This window comes from Acinonyx jubatus, chromosome A2 (genome assembly GCF_027475565.1).
Source record: "Acinonyx jubatus isolate Ajub_Pintada_27869175 chromosome A2, VMU_Ajub_asm_v1.0, whole genome shotgun sequence".
Classification (NCBI taxonomy): domain Eukaryota; kingdom Metazoa; phylum Chordata; class Mammalia; order Carnivora; family Felidae; genus Acinonyx; species Acinonyx jubatus.
The window spans coordinates 54,196,259-54,214,842 of NC_069383.1; the positions used below are offsets into that span (position 1 = coordinate 54,196,259).

The 18,584-nt window shown below is 37.3% G+C and overlaps 1 protein-coding gene across 2 annotated transcripts in view; it reads right to left on the reverse strand.

Annotated features, from left to right (window-relative positions):
• The window catches only part of DNAH11 (dynein axonemal heavy chain 11), a 349,268-nt gene that overhangs the window by 50,151 nt on the left and 280,533 nt on the right, over window positions 1-18,584 (reverse strand). For both annotated transcript variants that reach the window (XM_053218315.1, XM_053218314.1), the window contains one exon: window positions 7,627-7,831. In XM_053218315.1, the coding sequence (XP_053074290.1) occupies window positions 7,627-7,831 (205 nt within the window). The remainder of the gene's footprint in view (window positions 1-7,626; window positions 7,832-18,584) is intronic.

An 18,584-nucleotide genomic window follows, 5' to 3' on the forward strand; every position in this document is an offset into this window, starting at 1 on the left:
GATTATGGGTGATCATCAAAGTAATGTTACATTTCCACAAAAATCCTCAAAAGGAGGCGAAAGCAAGTGTCACTGGATAGGTTCCTTGTTAAAGTTGCACAAAAAAGAAAGAGAGATTCCATTGAGCCATCAGATAGGAGTGATTCCTTTCGTGCTAATTAAAGTCATTTACACAGTAACCTTCTTTTGTCTTCCTCACACCAGCCACAAAGGTTTTTCAAAGGTAAGTGCAGGTCAATTTGTTTATTTTTCCTTGCATTTTGTATTTTCTTTATTATTTTGTATTATATTACAGTATGTAAACATTTTTACATGAATATTTTTGGGTTGTGGAATGAATCATCTGAGTTTCCATTATTTCTTATGGGGAAATTTGCTTTGATATACAAGTGCTTTGGATTACAAGCATGTTTCTGGAACAAATTATGCTTGCAAACCAAGGTTTTACTGTACTTTATCAAATAATAGCAGAGTACATATTTCTTTCAAGTTCACATAAAATATTCACATGATAAACCAAACTCTGAACCATAAAACACACCTGAAAAAGTTTTAAAAGAAAGAAATACTAAGTATACTCTCAAACCACAATGAAATCAAATAAGGAATTACTAAATGGAAAGACAGCTGGAAAACTCCCCAAGTATTTGGAGATTAAACAGTGTACTTCTCAATAACATGTAGGTGAAAGAAATCTCAAAAGACATTAAAAATATATCAAACTAAATAAAAATGAAAATACAATTTATCAAAATGTGTGAGATGAAGCAAAAGCAGTGCTGAGAGGAAAATTTGTAGCACTGAACACACAGTAGAAAAGAAGAAAGATCTAAAATTAATGATCTATGCTTTTACCTTAAGAAGCTAGTGAAAGAAAAGCAATATAAATATAAAGCAAGGAGATGAAAATAAACAATAAAAATTAGAGCAGAAATCAATAAAAATTAAAACAGGAAACCAATGGGGGGAAAAAATCATCAGTCAAAAGTTGATTCTTTACAAAAATCAACAAAATTTTTAGCCCTGGAGCCAGGCTAACCAAGAAAAAGAGAAAGCATTAATTACAATGTCAGAAATTAAAGAAGGACCATCACTACTGACTCTGTGGGCATTAAAGGATAATAAAAGGATATTATGAATGAGTTTATGCCCACAAATTTGATAATTTAGATGCAGTAGACCAATTTCTTGAAAGACACATCTACCAAGAACTCACACAAGGAAAACTAGATAATCTGAATGGGCCTATATCTAAATAAAAATTTGAATTGACAACAATCTTCCAAAAAAGAAAGCACCAGGCCCAGACGATTTCACTGATGAGTTTACCAAAGATTTAAGGAAGAAATGCTATCAACTTTCTACTATTTCTTCCAGAAAATAGAAGCAAAGGGAATACTTCCTAATTGTATGAGGTCCCCATTAGCCTAATATTGAAACCAGATAAAGCCATTTCAAGAAAAAACAAAACTATAGACCCAGTATCTTTCATGAACATATATGTAAAAATCCTCAACAATATATTAGCAAACAAAATCAAACACATGTGTGAAGAGAAATATATACTATAGCAAGTAGAATTTATTCCAGGTATGCAAGTCTGGTTCAACATTGAAAAGTCAAGTAATGTAATCCATTGCATCAAAAGGCTTAAGAAAAAAAATATGATATACCAATAGATGAAGAAAAAACATCTGAGAAAATCCAACACTCATTTATGATAACGACTCCCAGAAAAGTAGAAATAGAGGTGAACTTCAACTTGATAGAGAACATCTAAAAATGAAACCTACATTCATTACATATTCCACTTAATGGCGATGAACTGGATGCTTTCCCCCCAAAACTGGAACTGGCACAAATATCTCTTTTCACCACTTCTATTCAACATTGTACTGAACGTCTTAAACTAATTCAATAAAACAACAAAATAAATAAAATGTATACAGAATGGGAATGGAAGAAATAAACAGTCTTTGTTCACACATGGCATGGTTGTCTTTGTAGAAATCCCCAAAGAATCAACAAAAAGACTCCTAGCTAACAAGAGATTATAACAAAGCTGCAAGATACAGGGTTAGTGTACAAAACCCAACTGCTTTTCTATACGCTAGCAATGAACAATTGGAAATTAAAATGTATAGTACAATACCATTTACATTAGGACCAAAAAACTGAGCTGCTTAGATAAAAATCTAGGAAATCATATTGAAGATATGTATGAAGAATTCTACCATGTTCTGATGAACGAAATCAAAGATCTAAAAAATGTAGACATAATTCATATTCATGATAGGAAAATCCAATATTGTTAAGATACCACATTTTCCTTTCTGTGATTCAACATACTATCAGTCAAAATCCCAGCACATTATTTTGTGGATACTGACAAACTGACTATAAAGTATACACAGAAAGGTATAAAATTCACAAGAGCCAACAGTCAGCATATGGAAGAAAAATAAGTTGGAAGATTGACAATACTCACCTTAAAGACTTGCTATAAAGCTACCACTAATAAGGAAGGTATGGTATTCACAAAGTAGACAACAGATCCACAGAAATATGGTCTACTGATCTCTGACAAGTAGCAAAAGCAATGCAAGGAGAAACGAAAATTTTTTTAAACAAATGGTACCAAACAGCTGGGTATCCACATGCAAAAGAATGAAGCTGGATCCCTACCTCACACTGCAAACAAAAATTAACTCAAAATGGATCACAGACCTGAATGTAAGAACTAAAACCATAAAACTCCTAGAAGAAAACACAGGAGTAAATCTTCACAAACTTTTATGAGGCAACGGTTTCATAAATATGTTATCAAAAGCACAAGCAACAAAGAAAAAAGAGATAAACTGGATTTCATCAAAATGAAAGTTAGGTGCTTCAGAAGACACGATCAATAAAGTGAAGACAACCCACAGAATGGGAGAAAATATTTTTGTACTATGTGCCCAATGAGAGTATAATATTAAAAAAAATAAAGACTCCTACAACACAATAAAAATAACCCAATTTTAAAAATGGGCATAAGATTTGAATAGATGTTTCTCCAAAGAGGACATATCAAACCAATAAATATATGAAAAGATGCTCAATTCCATTAGCCTGTAGGGAAAAGAACATCAAAACCATAGTGAAATACCACTTCACATGCATTAATGCGGCTATTAGCAAAAAGAGAGCAAAAAGTGTTGGTGAAGATGTGAAGAAATTGGGTCTTTTACACATAGTTGGTAAAAATGTAAAATGGTCCAACTGCTTTGAAAACAGTCTGGCAGTTCCTTAAATGTTAAATGTAGAGTCAATATGTAACCTAGCAATTCTGCCGCTAGGCACATATGCAAGAGAATTGAAAAATGTACGTCCACACAAGAACTTATGCATGAACATTCACAGAAGCATTAAGCATCATAGCCAAAAAGTGGAAACAACCTGAATATCCATCAACCCATGATGGCATAAATAAAATATGACATATATATATCTGTACAATGAAATATTATTCAGATATAAAAAATGAAGAATTGGTATACACTACAACACGGATGCACCTTGAAAACATTATGCTAAGTGAAAGAAGCCATGTACAAAGGCCATATATTTAATGATTCCATTTATATGAAGTGTCCAGAACAGGCAAATCTATAGGGGTAAAAGGAGATTAACGACTGTTATGAGGTAGGTGGGAACGGACACTGGAGATTAACAGCTAATAAGCATTTATTTTTTTTTTTTTGAGGTGCTGAAAATGTAGAATTGATACTCTGTAAATAACCTAATATACAACGAATTATACAATTAAAAAGGGTATGAGATTTACTGCAATCCCTATCAAAATACCACCAGCAATTTTCATAGAGCTAGGACAATGAATCCTAAAATTTGTATGGAACCACAAAAGACCCCAAAGAGCCAAAGCAATCTTGAAAAGAAAACCAAAGCTGGAGGCATCATGACTCCAGACTTCAAGCTGTACTACAAAGCTGTAGTCATCAAGGTAATATGATACCAGCGCAAAACCAACACATAGACCAATGGAACAGAATAAAAAAACTCAGAAATGGACCCACAACTATATGGTCAACCAATCTTTGACAAAGCAAGAAAGAATATCCAATGGAAAAAAGACAGTCTCTTTAACAAATGGTGTTGGGAAAACTGGACAGCAACATACAGAAGAATGAAACTAGACCACTTTCTTATACCATACACAAAAGTAAACTCAAAATGGATGAAAGACCTAAACGTGAGACAGGAAACCATCAAAATCCTAGAAGAGAACATAGGCAGCAACCTTGCTGACCTCGGCCAGAGCAGCTTCTTACTAGACACGTGTCTAGTAAGGGAAACAAAAGCAAACATGAAGTAATGGGACTTTATCAAAAGAAAAAACTTCTGCACAGAGCAGGAGACAATCAATAAAAACTGGAAGGCAGCCTACAGAATGGGAAAAGATATTTGCAAATGACATATATGATAAAGGGTTAATAACCAGTATCTATAAAGAACTATCAATCTCAACACCCAGAAAACAAATAACCCAGTTAAGAAATGGGCATGAGACTTGAACAGACGGTTTTCCAAAGAAGGCATCCAGATGGACACATGAAAAGATGCTCAACATAATTCATCATCAGGGAAACACAAATCAAAACCACAATGAGATGCCACCTTACACTGGTTGGAATGGCTAAAATTAACAACACAAACAACAAGTGTTGGCAAGGATGTGGAGAACGGAGAATCTCTAACACTGTTAGTGGGAAATCAAACTGGTGCAGCCACTCTGGAAAACAGTATGGAGGCTCCTCAAAAAGTTAAAAATAGAACTACCCTATGACCCATCAATTGCACTACTAGGTATTTACCCAGAGGATATGAAAATAGACTCAAAGGGGTACACGTACCCCTGTGTTTATAGCAGCATTATCAGCAATAGCCAAACTATGGAGGCAGCCCAAATGTCCATCAACTGATGAATAAAGAAGATGTGGTATATACAGACAATGGCCATCAAGAGGAATGAAACCTTGCCATTTGCAGTGATGTGGATGGAGCTAGAGTATATTACATTAAGTGTAATAAGTCAGGCAGAGAAAAACAAATACCGAATGATTTCACTCATACATACAACTTAAACAAAACCGATAAACATATAGAAAAGGGGGGAAAAGGGGGGAAACAAACCATAAGAGACTAGGATTAGAGAACAAACTGAAGGTTCGTGGAAGGAGGTGGGTGGGAGATGGGCTAAATGCATGGTGGGCATTAAGGAGGGCACTTGTGTTGAGCACTGGGTGTTATATGTAAGGGATGAATCACTAAATTCTACTCCTGAAAACAATATTACACTTTATGTTAACTAGAATTTCAATAACAGTTTGAGGGGAAAAAAGGGTAGGTGAATTAAATCTCAATAAAACTTATAAAAATAGGAAGAAATATTACTATGTCTTAATGAACAACATCAAATGGACATATGTTATTGAAGCGGAACACTATTTTGCTAAAAATATTTTTTTAGTATATATTTTGAGAAAGAGAGAGCACAAGCAGGGAAGGAGCAGAAAGAGAAGGAGAAAGAGAGAGAGAGAGAGAGAGAGAGAGAGAGAGAGAGAGAGAGAATGAATCCCAAGCAGGCTCCATGCTCAGCACAGAGCCTGAAGAGGGGTTCCATCTCAAAACTGTGAGATCATGACCTGAGCCAAAATCAAGAGGTGCAGGCTTAACTGACTGAGCCGCCCAGGCACTCGGAAGCAGACCAGTATTTTAAGTACATTTTATTTTTATGTTACAAAGAAGAAGGATAACATTGGAAGAAACTTAAAACGGGCTAGTGATATAGAGGAACTCTGTAATATCTTGCAACTTTTCTGTAAATAAATCTAAAATTATTCCAAAATAAATTAACATTTATTTTAAACGCTTGCTTCTGATAAAAAAGTAGGGTAGAAAGGCAAAATATTGCTCATCACTGAAGCTAAATGATGCCAACATGGAAATTTGTAACTATTTTATGTGCATGTGTGAAAAATTCCATTATCTAAAGTAAAAGCATATAAAGAAATTAACCAGGGGTGCCCGGGAGGCTCAGTCAATTTAGTGTCCAACTCTTGATTTTGGCTCAGGGCATGATCTCACAGTTCGTGAGATCGAGCCCTAGGTTGGGCTCCATGCTGACAGCATGGGGCCTGGTTCAGATTCTCTCTCTGCCCTTCCCCTGCTCATGCTCTTTCCCTCAAATAAACTTAAAAAAAAAGAAATTAACCAAACTGTGAAGGATTTGGGGGGAAAAAAACCTAAGTGTATTACCATAACAAGTCTATTTTTTTCTTTTCTTTTCTTTTTTTATAGAGAGCATACATGAATAAGGGAGAGGGGCAGAGGGAAGAAAGAGAATCTTAAGCAAGCTCCACATTCAGCTCGGAGCCCAATGGGAGGTGTGATCCCATGACCGTGGGATCATGACCTGAGCCAAAAATCAAGACTTGGATGCTTAGCCAACTGAGCAACCAGGTGCCTCAAGACTATTTTTTTTATATGGTCTTGGGGGTGTTTCGAATGTAGACATGTTCCCTGTCCAAGCTGGCAGTTATGCACAAAGCAGCACCCCTGCGATCTCTGAACACTGCCCTTGGGTCACTCGGGGCTGGCAGGTTGCAATGCCACTGAATATGAGCACACCTGCCAGAAGACCTCAGGGAACTGTGCCCACTCACACCCAGCCTTGAACTCAGAGCTGTCTTTGGCTGACACAGAAATCAATCCAATTAAAAGCCGTCTCAAATGGGGTCTGAACATGGGTGAGAATCCCTTGCAGGGGTTGGTAAAACAGACCGCTGGGCCTACCTCCAGAACCTCACATTTGGCAAGACCTGGTCTGTGGCTTGAGACTTTGCATTTCAGGCCTCCGGCTGATCCTGATGTTCTGAGAATTTACCATTTGAAAACCGTTACACCAGGAGCAGCAAACATCTTCCATAAAAGGCCAGACAGTAAATATCGTTGGTTTTGCAGGTCATACGGTCTCTGTAGCAACCACTCACCTCTACCATTGACTTCTTTCTACCTTTTCAGGCTTCCTCTGTCTTTTTGTTTGTGTTTTTTTGTTTTCTGGGGTTTTTTTTGTTTTTTAGTTTTTTGTATTCAACCCTCATTTTAAGTATTTTCAGTATTTTTTAAAGTCAGTGTAAAGTCATACATTTTCCAGTAAGTGCTAATCATCACTAGCTATGAGCCTCTTGATTTTTCCCACCTTACTCTATTAGTCTTCTTTTTCTTTCGTCATGACTGAATTGGACTGTTATCACTGAACCTACGAGAACATGTATCTGCTTCTCTACTTCTGTTTTCCATGATTTATATGTCTCCTTATTTGTCCTAGTGACCTGCATCAAACCAGACCTACAGCTAGCCCAACTCCTACCAGGGGCACGATGCTAACTACTTTCTTTAACAGGAGTGCCCTTGAACTGTTTATTGTTCACATACATCCTCATTTTTCTTAGTTAGACCCTAAAGCTGTGGAGGGCAGGAATCCTATCTTATACTCCTGTGTCTAAACACTGTAACTTGTGCAAAGCAGATAGTAAGTGTTGACCACAATTTCATAATTTTTACCTTAAGTTTCTCCAGATCTGGCCTTTCAATACTGACCACCTCTGCCAGGAGCTGGGCTTCTAGACCATCTTCTGTGACCGTGAAATTGAGGAGGGTTGTCTGAGCTTGCAATTCTGGCTGATAGTGAGGATTTGCCAGTTTTGTGTGAAGGATAAGACGAAAGTTCCTGTTAAATTCACATTCTTTATCTCCAATCCTGATATATCTAAAGGGGTACAACACAAACATTCAGGAGAGTCCCATGAACCATAATCGATATTTTGGTGTCATCCCATTCCTTTATTCTGATAGTGTATCTAGGCTGTAAGACCAGGTGATTCAAAATTTTTCAGCTACTATCTCCCTGAAGTATAAAAGAAATAGGAATGATCTACTCAACCTCTACACAATTTTTTACATGCCAAATGGTGAAAACGGTACTCATCTCAAAGTCATGTAACAAGAAAATTCAATACATTATATAAAGTTGTATAACAACAAATGTTAGCTTCTATAATACTTTCTGTAATAAACCTTACATTAAACATTGTTATTCTTACAGGATAAAATGAGTATGTATTTGCGCTTGTGTGCATGTGTATTAAGTGTATATGTTCTTAAAATTTATATACATATTCAAAATACACATATACTTAAAATTACTTTGTATTTCAGTAGTTTTGGCACTGGCTCAAAAGCAAAGTTTAAGAACTGTCCTGTGTGGAATGCATGGGGGTGGGATCTCAGCACGTTTCTGTCCTATATCCCTGTTCCCTTGGCACAGGGACCAGGAGCGTTGCACTTCAAAGAAATACTTCCAAAGTATTCCAGTCAGAGTGAGTTTTCCTGGGAGCTGGGATTGGAACAAAGAGCGGGAATCGGAAATAAAACCTATAAACTCATGTTGAAGTTCACCCTCTCCTCCTGGCAAACCACGCAGCAGAGAAAGACTTTCCTGGTTTCCCAGGGAAGATTAAACCAGTAATAGATTGAAGCGTAACACAAAAGGAGCATGTTCTGGATTTTATGAGCTCCCAGGTCCCATCTTCCTGCCTGCCTTTTTAACTCAGCTGCCGTTTCACCCTGCAGCCTTGTGACACAGTCTTCATTTTGCTTAAGCTAGATGGAGGTGGCTTCTGCAATTGCAAGCAAAGGTCTGAACAAATGCAGCTTCTCCCTGAGCGGAGGGCCTGACTTTTTTCTACCTCAGATACTGTGGAGTAACATGTAAGGACTTCATCATGAGGGCTCTGTTGCCCTCTGGGTTCTGGAAGGGCTTTGGTCAATGCAAGCAGTAGTAAGAGATCGCAGCACAGGACAGGGAGTTCAGCGTACATCTTCCCTGCCTCAGTGCCATGGTCTGGCGAAGACTGTGTCCTGCTATGACCAGATTCCAGGTTTGGGATGGTCTCCTTCCCCATAGCTCCACTCACAGGGCCAAGTAACACCTTCAGGCTTAGAGGTGGTGATGGCTTCTGGCTGATGCAAGTCCTTGCTTGCTTGGACTCTTCTGCGGGGTTCCTTTACTCTTCCCTCTGAAAATTCTTTCTGTAATAGTCACTGTTAATTCTATTAAAAACTTCCAAGCTGTTTTGTGGCTTTTTTTTCCCCCCCTGCGGGGAACCTTCTCCAGTAGTGGGAGTTTTTAAATTCATGTGACAAATCACAAATATTGAAACTTCTCCAACTTTTCCATCAGAGGTCCAAACCGTACTGGAGTAAAAATGCACGTAAGAAGCCTAGGAGTGAGCCCAAAACAAAGAGCACCTTCTCAGCCTATTTTAATTACAAAATTCTGCATTCTTTCATACTTAAGTGTATAAAGTAGTTTAATTGTAGATGAATCCTAATGATGATAGAATTTTATCCAAAGGCCGTATTATCTTTAATGTAAATATAGTATTTTAAAAAAATCAGACATACAGGTAAAATGTTATTTCACTAAACTTATCAATTTTGGAAAACTGGATGAATTAAAAGAGACATTGAACAGTAAGTTCAGCATTCAGGCAACAATCCTTTTTATTACAATGCCTCAATGTTTGCAACAACTTTTCTTTAAACGTGAGGAGAGATGCCCAAAATTTGTAATGTGGCAGTATTTTAGGTTGCTGTTGGTGAATGTTTCCTAATTATATTTTACTCTGGGATTAGTCTCTTGGGTCACACGGTAAGGAAAGGACTTCAGAACCAATGGCCATTTAATCTGACTAGGAACATTGTTATGAAACAATTTTCGTGTGTCAAGATTATTTAAAAAGTCATAGTATTCTTAAATTGCTAAAGCTTTAATCACAAAATCACTCTTAATCACTAAAGCTTTAGTCACTACAGCTCAGAACCTCAAAATATTGAGAAGATTCATTACTTCTCATCTTCATCGAACTCTCAAGTTTTGTTTGCATTGCATAAATCTTATATTTGCAACAAAGACTTTCAGTTTCTGATGAAGTGTCTAAGCTTGAAAACGATCTGCCCAAGAAGTCACCTTTGGAGACATTTTTTATTAAGTTAAATGGTGAATTCATACATGTTACCTAGTCTTGGGTTGTTTTTACTGTGTCAAGACTTCCTACTCTTTAATATTTTTTTCTAGAAGGATGAAGAGCAATTTAGGTAGCACATGTCTTCTGAAACAGCATATGACTGTATAATATAGCTCCCCTTCAAAAAAATAAATAAAAAGAGTATTCACATCACTGTTAAAGAGAAACACTGAGACAGAAAAGAGATGAATGAACCACAGGCCAAATGTTTTATAAATGAACCAGACAGCAGCTCTTGGTGTATCCAGTGAGCACAGTGGCCCCATGCCCTTGTTCCACAGGTCATGGCAATGACACCATCTGTTCACATGTTTGCAAGTATTTTCCAGTTGATATCATGCTCATTAAAGTAATCATGTACCTTATTGATAATTTCTTCTGTTATTTGTATTTGTAGTAAAAAATGTTACAACCATTCAGTCACTCAACAAGCAGTTATTGAACACCTACACCATGCCAAGCTCTAGGAGAGTGTTGAAGGCACTGGGCATAAAAGAAACAGGCAGGGTCTCTGTTCTCACAAACATTATTACTTCACTCTCTCATATTAGGCATTATGAGTATAAAATATTACATACCAATGCAGCCATTCATCTACTTAGTCTGTTCAATAAATGAATACACATTAGGTGCCTACAATGTGATGGCCATATCAAGATCAAAGATCTGCCCAATTAAAACACAGATAAAGAAGGCGAATAGACATTCCTCTAAAGATGATACACAAATGGCCAATAAGCATCTGAAAAGATGTTCAACACCATTAGTCATCAGGGAAATGCAAAGCAAAGCCCCAGTGAGGTGCCACTTCACATCCACTGCAAGGCTATAATACACAACAACAACAAAAACACAGGGCACCTGGCTGGCTTAGCCGAAAAAAGCATGCTACTCTTGATCTTGGGGTCATGAGTTTGAGTCCCCTGTTGGGTGTACAAATTACTTTAATAAAAACTTAAAATACACACACACACACACACACACACACACACACACTAAACCATAACAAGTGTTGGCAAGGATATAGAGAAACCAGAACCCTTTATACGCTGTTGGTGGGAATGTAAAATTGCAGGTCCACTTTGAAAAACAATTCGGCAGTTTCTCACAATCTTAAACACACAGCTACCATTTAACCAAGCTATTCTGCTCCAAGATCCCAAAGAATGAAAACACAGGTCCACTTAACATCTATACACAAAGGTTCATAGCAGTGTTATTCCTAATAGCCAAAAGGGGGAAAAAAAATCCAAATGCCTGTAAACTCAAGAATAAACCAACTACAGAGCGTCCAAACAAAGGAATGTTACTCGGCAACAAAAAGGAAAGAAGTACTGATAATACCTAACGTGGATGAACTTTGAAAAAACTGTGCCAAGTAAAAGCAGGTAGCCACACAGGACCACATATTTTATGATTCTACTTACAGGAAACGTCCAGAATGGGCACATCTGTAGAGACAGAAAGGACACGAGTGGGTGCCCAAGAGTCTCAGCCTAAAACCGTAGTAATGGCTGCCCAGTGCGTGCATATACGGAAACCCACTTACTTGTGCACTTTATATGATGAAATTGCACAGTATGTGAATAGTAACAGTGCTACCAAGAAAGACAAAAACAACAAAAAGCTAGCAAAAGGTCAGTTCGTACCGTATGGGCTTTTATCAACCTGTAAGGTAAGGAACTGTGCTGTAACTGGTTTCTCAGACGCTCATGCTTTTGAGCACAGTGAGGCATGTCACAGGATGGTCTTCTATGACAAGGCTATCTTTCTTAGTTAACCCACTTCTTGTTGACTGAAAACATATTCAACCACATCTTTGTTTAGAACAAAATTTTTCCCATTGCTTGAATTTCTCTTTCCAAGGGTTCCCAAAACTGATCTCAAAAGTAGCTTTGAGAACATCTTTCTTCACTAGCACTATTCACTGCATTACCATTACCCTAGGCTTCAGGATTTACAGGACTGGCTTTTAATGGAACTTTCAAGAATGAAGGTTTCATGTAATTACTATGCCTCGGTTCTCATATGTAAGCAGGATTCAAACTGATACTCATTTGTATCATCACAGTAATAAAACCCATACTTGAATAAACCTCTGGTGCTTCTTGGGATTTTCTGATTACGGCTCCATCTTGGTTTGAATTCATTCCTTCTCAGAGCAGTATTTCAGAAATGCCAGGTCTGTCACAACCTTCCTTGATTTTAGATTCAATTTTCCCTAATTTGCTCATGAATTTTTACTGGATTTGAGTTCATACTTCATAAACTTCTGGTTTTAACCACTAACCTTTAGCCCCAGATAGAAAGAGAATGTAAACTTTTTTATAATTTATAAAATTGTATTTAGGGGAGCCTGGGTGGCTCAGTCGGTTAAGCATCTGACTTTGGTTCAGGTCATGATCTCACGGTTCATGAGTTCAAGCCCCACCTCAGGCTCTCTGCTGACACCTCACAGCCTTCTTTGGATTCTGTGTCTCCCTCTCTCTCTGCCCCTCCCCCATTTGCGCGCAGTCTTTCTCTCTCTCAAAAATAAACACCGAAAAAATTTAAAAATAAAAGGAAAATAAAAAATTGCATTTAAATGAAGAACACTGAACAAACCAACTCCACCATTTCCCTCATTGTTGTCTACTTATCTCGGTGTCACAGGCTGAGGAACTGAGGTGACAAGTCAGTTTAATTTCGAGGTCTATATGTGAGGATGTGTATATCGTCCACATGTGAAAATCAAAACAAGCCTCCACAAGACGACTAACTTACTTTTGGAAGATCTAGGTGGCTGGGCCTCAGGGAGAAAGCTCTCTAGAGCAGGGACTGGTGAACTGTTTCTATCAAGGGCCAGAGAGCAAATACTTCAGGTTTTGTGGGCCATATACATCTTTCTCAAATACTCATCTTGGTTGACAACCCTTTAAAAACCATTCTTACCTCATGGGTTGCATCAGGACAGGTTGTTCACCCTCTTGCCACTCTAGAAGATCACGCTGTTAGGGCTAGGAATGTAATCTCCTCCAAGGAAACGGCAGCTAATCCCACTCGACTTCCCAGTAACACCACGCTATGATTTTTCCCATCAGCTACTACACATAACATTGCTCCCCTCCAAAGGCTTTCATGAAGAAAAGTGTGAGATTGGCCAACATGAAGCATGTGGTTTGAACAATTTTACTTCTGGGTGTAGGTGAAAAAGCTTTAAACTGGTTAAATACTTAACCAAATATCTGAGATAAAGCAATGCTCCATAAAATAGCTCAGAGACAATTCTGTGGCTCAAAATTTATCTTGCACACTTCCCTTGTACACCAACGTATACCATGAGGCACTCACATACCCCGGTTTGAGAATGAGAAACCTACCTGCTTGAGGGACGGGTCTGATTGTATCAGTGAGGAGACAGTTAATCAGAGGAAAAGAGAAGGATGTCTGCCTACAAAATTGGGTTTTACATTTGCTTGGAAACATTATTTGGTAAGTTCAGATTTCCCAGGGATAGTAAATTATCCTCAATTGGGGTGTTTATGATCTATGAAAGGCAAAAACTGCATAATGACTCAGTGGGTTTTATCATTGCTGCTAGGTTAATTTTTGGTTAATCTCCTATCTGGGAAAATTAAACAGACTGCTAGTGCTCTCTCATGATTTGAAGGATCCAAAAAAACAACGGAGTTAACCAGAGGGGTGGGAAAAGCAAACAATCACTTCGCTGTTTCTGTGAAAGACAGGAGTCCAGAAGTTATGACTTCTAGAATATAGTGGGTAGCTATGAGCTCTTGAACCTAAACTCCAATGAGAAGCAAGAGCAGGTGTGAAGAACAACATAAAACTTGGAACTGTGGCTATTATCTTAAAATAGTAGTTCTTAACCCATTTTCTGGCCCCATGTCCCCCACGAACAGGACTTGCCCCTGACATTACACCACCATGAAAATCACGTGGGGCAGCAATCTCTGAAGCTTTGGGTAGGGTTGCTCCTAGAGGGTTTTTATTCACCCTTTCAAGACAGTGACCTTCTCCTGCCCCCTTTTCTCACTGCCTGGTGTGCAGGTGACTGATTATATGACTTCAGATCAGAAATAAAATTATTTTCCATAATACAAACACTACAGTTTTATTGGATAGGACATAGGGTGAATCAAAAACATTATTTCACCTAGCAGACTTGTAGTTTTAGAGCAAGAAGGGCCCCTAGAGATCATTCAACTGATTCCTTTTTATGGACCCAAAGAGTTTATGACTTGTCCAAGGTCACATAGCTTAGTGGCAGAGCTGGGACTAGAACCTGGGTCTCTAGACTCCTAGTATAAAGTTCATTTCACTACAGCACACTGTAGGTTAATTTGCTGTTTGATACTGACAGCTTGTGACCCCAGCCTCCACTGACCTGTCTGACCGTCGATCACAAAAGGGTACTGAGAAAATATGATGGACTCAGTAACCATCTACAGCCGCTAGAAGAAAAAATATAAAGACACAGCTCAGAGAATGTGCCCTGCTGATCTTTGCTTAGAGAAGGAGAATAGCACTAATTATTGAGGTGCCCAGGTCTAACCAAAGACTTGTAATTTCTGGTAGATATTTTTATAATATGAATTAATTTATAAAATCTTTAAAATAAATCAAAGTAGAGAAAAATTTTCTATCTTTTGGCTCTCAGGAAAAAAAAGAGAGTCTTTTAAAAACACCAAAATGCTCACTAGTTAGTGGAATAAATTATTGTATAAAAGACCACCATCTACAAGTTAACTATTAATTTGGTTTTCCATAGGTCAGGTTTAAATAAAAACCAGATACATTTCGAATTTCAAAATTCTTTCAAAGTTTATTCAAAGTTCAGCTGAAAGGTGTTTTGGAATGAAAAGGTTTCTAATTTCTTCAAGTCACAGAAGGTCATCACTATTGTGAAGGACTGGTAAACAAACGACATCAAAACCACTACATGGGTGATGGGCATTACGGAGGACACTTGAGCAGCAGGTGTTAGATGTAAGTGATGAATCACTAAATTCTATTCCTGAAACCATTATTACACTATATGTCAACTAGTTTGGATTTAACTAAAATTAAAAGAAAAAAAGAACAACAAAAACAAACACACACACACATGAAATGATAGCTTAACCAAAGTTCACAGCATTTCTGTGACAGACACGGGGAAACATTTCTCCCAATCATCAAATTTACCTGAAAACCAGAATCTCTGTGCGTTGAGGCAGCATGATCTCAACATAATCAAGATGAGAATTTCAAGTTGGATATTATAACCTGGACGTTTTATATCTAAGGTATGTGTCTGGAAGGTAAGGAAGTAGCTTTTACTGTTGGTGGAACTGTTCTCAAGATTCAGTGTTGCTGCTGAATGACTTTCCCTAGTGATGAGATATTCTGAGCACATGAACAAACAACGTCATTATTATTTTTTTTCATTGCCATCTAAAACAAAATTTGGAAAAGCAACATACTCAGTTTAGGACAAGGACTTGCTTCTGTGGCAGACTGGGGTCTTGACTAGGAATGGCTGCAGGAGACTTTATTTTGATGATGATGACGACGACAACTCTTTTGTTAAAAAGGTTGCAAAGTCTTTCTCACAGTGCTGTTTAGACAGAAATTCCCTAAGATACTGTATCAGTGTAATGAAGGTTCTCACTTTGAGACGGACAATTCACACAAGTTCCCTGAATAGGAGGAATCAGAGCCTGTTTGTCAAGGTAAAGAGATTGCAGGTGGGTTTTGAGATAAGTGAATAAGACAGTCGCACTGGTTGGGGTAAAAACACACTCAAGAAATGAAAGAAAAAAAAACACTTTTCTATAGACATCTAAAACCTCACTGCACGTCCCGCTGTTTAAAATTAGCCGCTTCTCCACTGGCCTTGGGAGCTGCGACAGCTTGGCTGGGACAGCTTGGCCGGGAGCGCGGCTGCAGCACCCGGGGACGCGCGGCAGCGGGCCGCGTTACTTAGCAACCACAGCAGGAGGGGCCGCAGAGTTGGTCAAACCCCGCCCCTCAAGAAAGGTTTCGGCTGAAAGCCGCGCAGCTGGCCAGGCGGCGCAGGAAAAGGAAGAAAGTCCTGAATAGAAATGAGTTGTTTTGCTGCTTCATATAGTTAATATAACCAACACGTCCTTCTCAGATAAAAGCAAACTTCAATTAGAATTATAAAAAAAAAAAAAAAAAAAAAAAAGACTCATGGTGCAGGACTCCAGGTACCATTGCTTAGAAAGAAAAATGGAAGCTAAACAAGAAAATCATAGATTATTTCCTTTGAGATATAGAAAATATATATACTATGCATTATATGTTAAATATTGTGACACATATTTTGATATATACCATATTTCAATATATCCATACTGAAATATTATGAGGCAGCATGAAAAAATTCTGGTTCCATTTGCATTTTTTTTTTTTAAGGAAAACTTCTTTTTTAAAGAAAATAAGGTCAAGTTCTTTGTCTGTGGTCTGTTTGGAATTTACCTTCACATAAAGTCAAACAACTACTACACAGACGACTATGTGTCCAAAAAAAAAAAAAAAAAATCTGGATTGAATTTAGGAACAGAAAGGTCTTTTCTGTAATTCAACTTTATTTTGAATTTAGAAATTAGGAGAGACTAGAATGTTGAGTTATATCGTATGAGGGCATGAATTAACTTGAAAATAAAGTGATTCCTACCCACAAGGGATATAATGAGAGAACCACATACCTCCTGAGTTTATTTAAAAACTAGAAGCTTCCAGCTCAAGAGAGCACATTTTATCACAGTGTGGGATTTAATTTAACATTGTTCTAAAGTCCCACCCAAGACCCCATGTAAAAATATCTATAATCAACTGTAATATAATCATGTAGCATCAAACCCAAGGAACATACTAATGTTGAACAAACTGAAAATGTGCTAACTGAAAACGATTCCCCCTATTAATCTTAGTACCACTTTTAGGAAACACAATCATGATAAATATCTGTAAAATAGCTTTTACCTTATTATTTCTGTAAAATAAATTTATATTATATAGCTAATATTTCTGTTAGTTTTTTAAATCTTTTTAAAGTAGGCTTCATACCCAGCACGAACTCCATGTGGAACTTGAACTCACAACTCAGAGATCCAGAACTGCGCTAAAATCAAGAGTCAGACACTTAAGTGACCGAGCCACGCAGGCACCTCACTGTTAGTTTTAAGTTTCTATATAGGGCATGCTACTTGAAGATTATTATTAAAAGGATAAGTACATGAAGAACAGAGGAAAAGTACAAAATGCCTTTTAAAAAATATTTATAAATTCAGAAACAATCTGAAATTGTATCTTACAATAAAGTTACTCCAGCTAAGATTAAAGTCCAAAAACTACTTCAATAATATTTGTGGGGGGGGGGGATTTGAAAGATTAAAGAGATATAATTTTACGAAGATGTTTCACAGATCAGCAGCTTCTCTAATATGTAAGCCAGTAAATTTGCTTTGGAAAAGGTACATGTTGATAAATCTCCCCAGATATGTTTTCTGTCGATTGATATGATAAGATGTATTTTACTTAAAATTAGGATTGTCTGGAGTTTGGTGGATTTAATTATTTGTAATTACCCAGCTGTTGTCAGCCTGTGGCCATTTTATGACAGTGGTATCTACTATGTGGGTCAGGTTCAACTGTATATCTTCTCAAACACAGATTTAATGTGCTATTGATGAAACCATTACTAGAACCAAATTAAAGTCTGGGCTGATGTATTGGTCCACAGGGAGCTGTCAGACATGAAAGGAGTAATTAGTATTCATTACTTCATACTCTACAACATTCCAATTATTAATGAACTTCAACTTTTGGACTATGCTATATCTATCACAAGCATCTTCTCAGACATTCATTATTAGGAAGAATAAACTAATATTGGTTAAAAAAAGGCCCCTAAAACAAACAGAACTGAAAAAAACAAAAACACTATTAATAGCGGAAAACTTTGTGAGGGATGTGACTTTCAAGAGTGTGCAATGCAAGGAGTATCCCACCTGCATGGGAGGAATAGGATACAATGAAGACATGTACCCGCTTTGTAATCCTCTTTTCCTTGTTTTCCAAGCTATCTTGTCTTTACAATACAAGGGAAACATCTATAATCACAAAGGTAATTGCACAGACAGGACAGCAAAGAAATGTAATGATAGAAGGGACTAGAAAAAAAGTTAAGCAAAATGTTCATTGTTGAACATCAGAACAGGAGGCCCATCAGAAAATTTATAATCATGTAGGTTAGTCTGGGATGTGATCAAGGTAAACTCACAATTTTTCTGTTCCTGTTATAATATTACAAATGGGTATTTCTATTAAAAGCCCTATGGACCTTTCCTTATTAGTTTTCTTTTCCATTGTTTTCTCCTTTTTATTTACAGCATTAGAAGAAAAATAATTCTTACTTCAACCAATGTA